The sequence below is a fragment of the Sphaeroforma arctica genome (genome assembly GCF_001186125.1).
Source record: "Sphaeroforma arctica JP610 unplaced genomic scaffold supercont1.7593, whole genome shotgun sequence".
NCBI lineage: Eukaryota > Ichthyosporea > Ichthyophonida > Sphaeroforma > Sphaeroforma arctica.
In genome coordinates, this window is record NW_014032965.1 from 1 (window position 1) to 1394 (window position 1394).

Sequence of the window (1394 nt, forward strand, 5' to 3'; positions counted from 1 at the left end):
GGCATAACATGTGCATAGCAATAGCAAGTATTAACACAGTCACTGTCGTTGGGCCTGTACCGGTCGCTGCAGAGGGGCGTGTGCTCACACCCGCTCGGGCGTATTGTTTGTTTTGCCACAGATTGCTCCGAATACCACACCACCAATGCGTGGCAGGCGGCCGTCTGTGCTCAAATGCCAACTGTCGATGGGGCGTATCTGAAGGTTTGTCGTAGGTACGTCACCGCGCTGCATGTTTCCTTCAGGGTTTAGGGATTCTTATGAGGATTTTACCGATTCGCGTATGTGTATGTATGAGACATGTTTTGGCGTATTTATCCATACATTAAAACGTTAAAACGCCTCACCTTTACGCGCACAGATACGGCAGTCCGGAGGACAACTCGTGCCTTGAGGTGTGTCCCTACGCACACACACCGCACCACGTGCAGCGGCTGACGATCACCAACCAACACATCAGATGTGTGCGCATGTGTCTTAACTTCATCCACTTCGGGTGCAATGAGAGTGGTAAGTGGGTGTCAGATGTGTGTGCTTACAACACTTGTGTAGCTCTCATGCTACTTATATAATTATATAATTATATATATAGCGTAGAACATAACCAAAGTCATCCCAAAGCATGTATTACTCAGCCTAACTCACCCAAGCCCCCTCCCCCCTTATACCCCTAACTATCTTACGCACAGAATGCCCGCTATACCATCCAGCTCCAGAAAGCATACTACCGCTACAGAACCAAGTGCCGCGACCACACCTTCCCTCAGACAGTGAGGAGGTAAACGATAACACTATCCCGTCACGTGACGAAATAAGCGCTGTGTCACATGCACCCAATGGAACACAGCCGACGCATGCCAACCAGCAGTCGCCAGAAACCCAAGAAACCCAAGAAATTCAACCATTGTCTAGCCACCACAAGGTAGACACCAGTCAACAATCGTTTCCCCTGCCCCACACGGTGGGTGAAGCGCAGAGGTGTGGCGACGGCCCACTCAGTGAACAGACGGAAGCACCCGAACACGCGCCTGGGCACGTGCATAGCAACCACCCACACACCGACTATAGCGCAGTGGACTTATCCACCTTCCCTCGCCGATCCCGCAGAAGCAGTAAGTGTGTGTGAGGAGGTGTTGTGATATGTAATAGCTAAGTGGTTGTCTGTGTGTTGTGTGTGTTTGATTAGTGTGTGAGAGGAGGCGTTGTGATATGTAGTAGCTGAGTAGTTGTGTATGTGTTGTGTGTGTTTGAGTAGTGTGTGTGAGGAGGCGTTGTGATATGTAGTAGCTGAGTGGTTGTCTGTGTGTTGTGTGTGTGAGGAGGCGTTGTGATATGTAATAGCTGAGTGGTTGTCTGTGTGTTGTGCGTGTTTGAGTAAGTGTGTGTGATGGAGG

General features: G+C 50.1%; 1 protein-coding gene across 1 annotated transcript; it reads left to right on the top strand.

The window, feature by feature from the left end:
- Positions 1–361: 361 nt before the first annotated feature.
- On the top strand, positions 362–1112 carry SARC_16216 (hypothetical protein; the record flags this gene model as incomplete). The annotated part of the gene is made up of 2 exons (XM_014289675.1): positions 362–510; positions 690–1112. Coding segments are annotated over 2 exons (572 nt in total), but the record flags the coding sequence as incomplete, so codon positions are not given.
- Between the last annotated feature and the right edge of the window lie 282 nt (positions 1113–1394).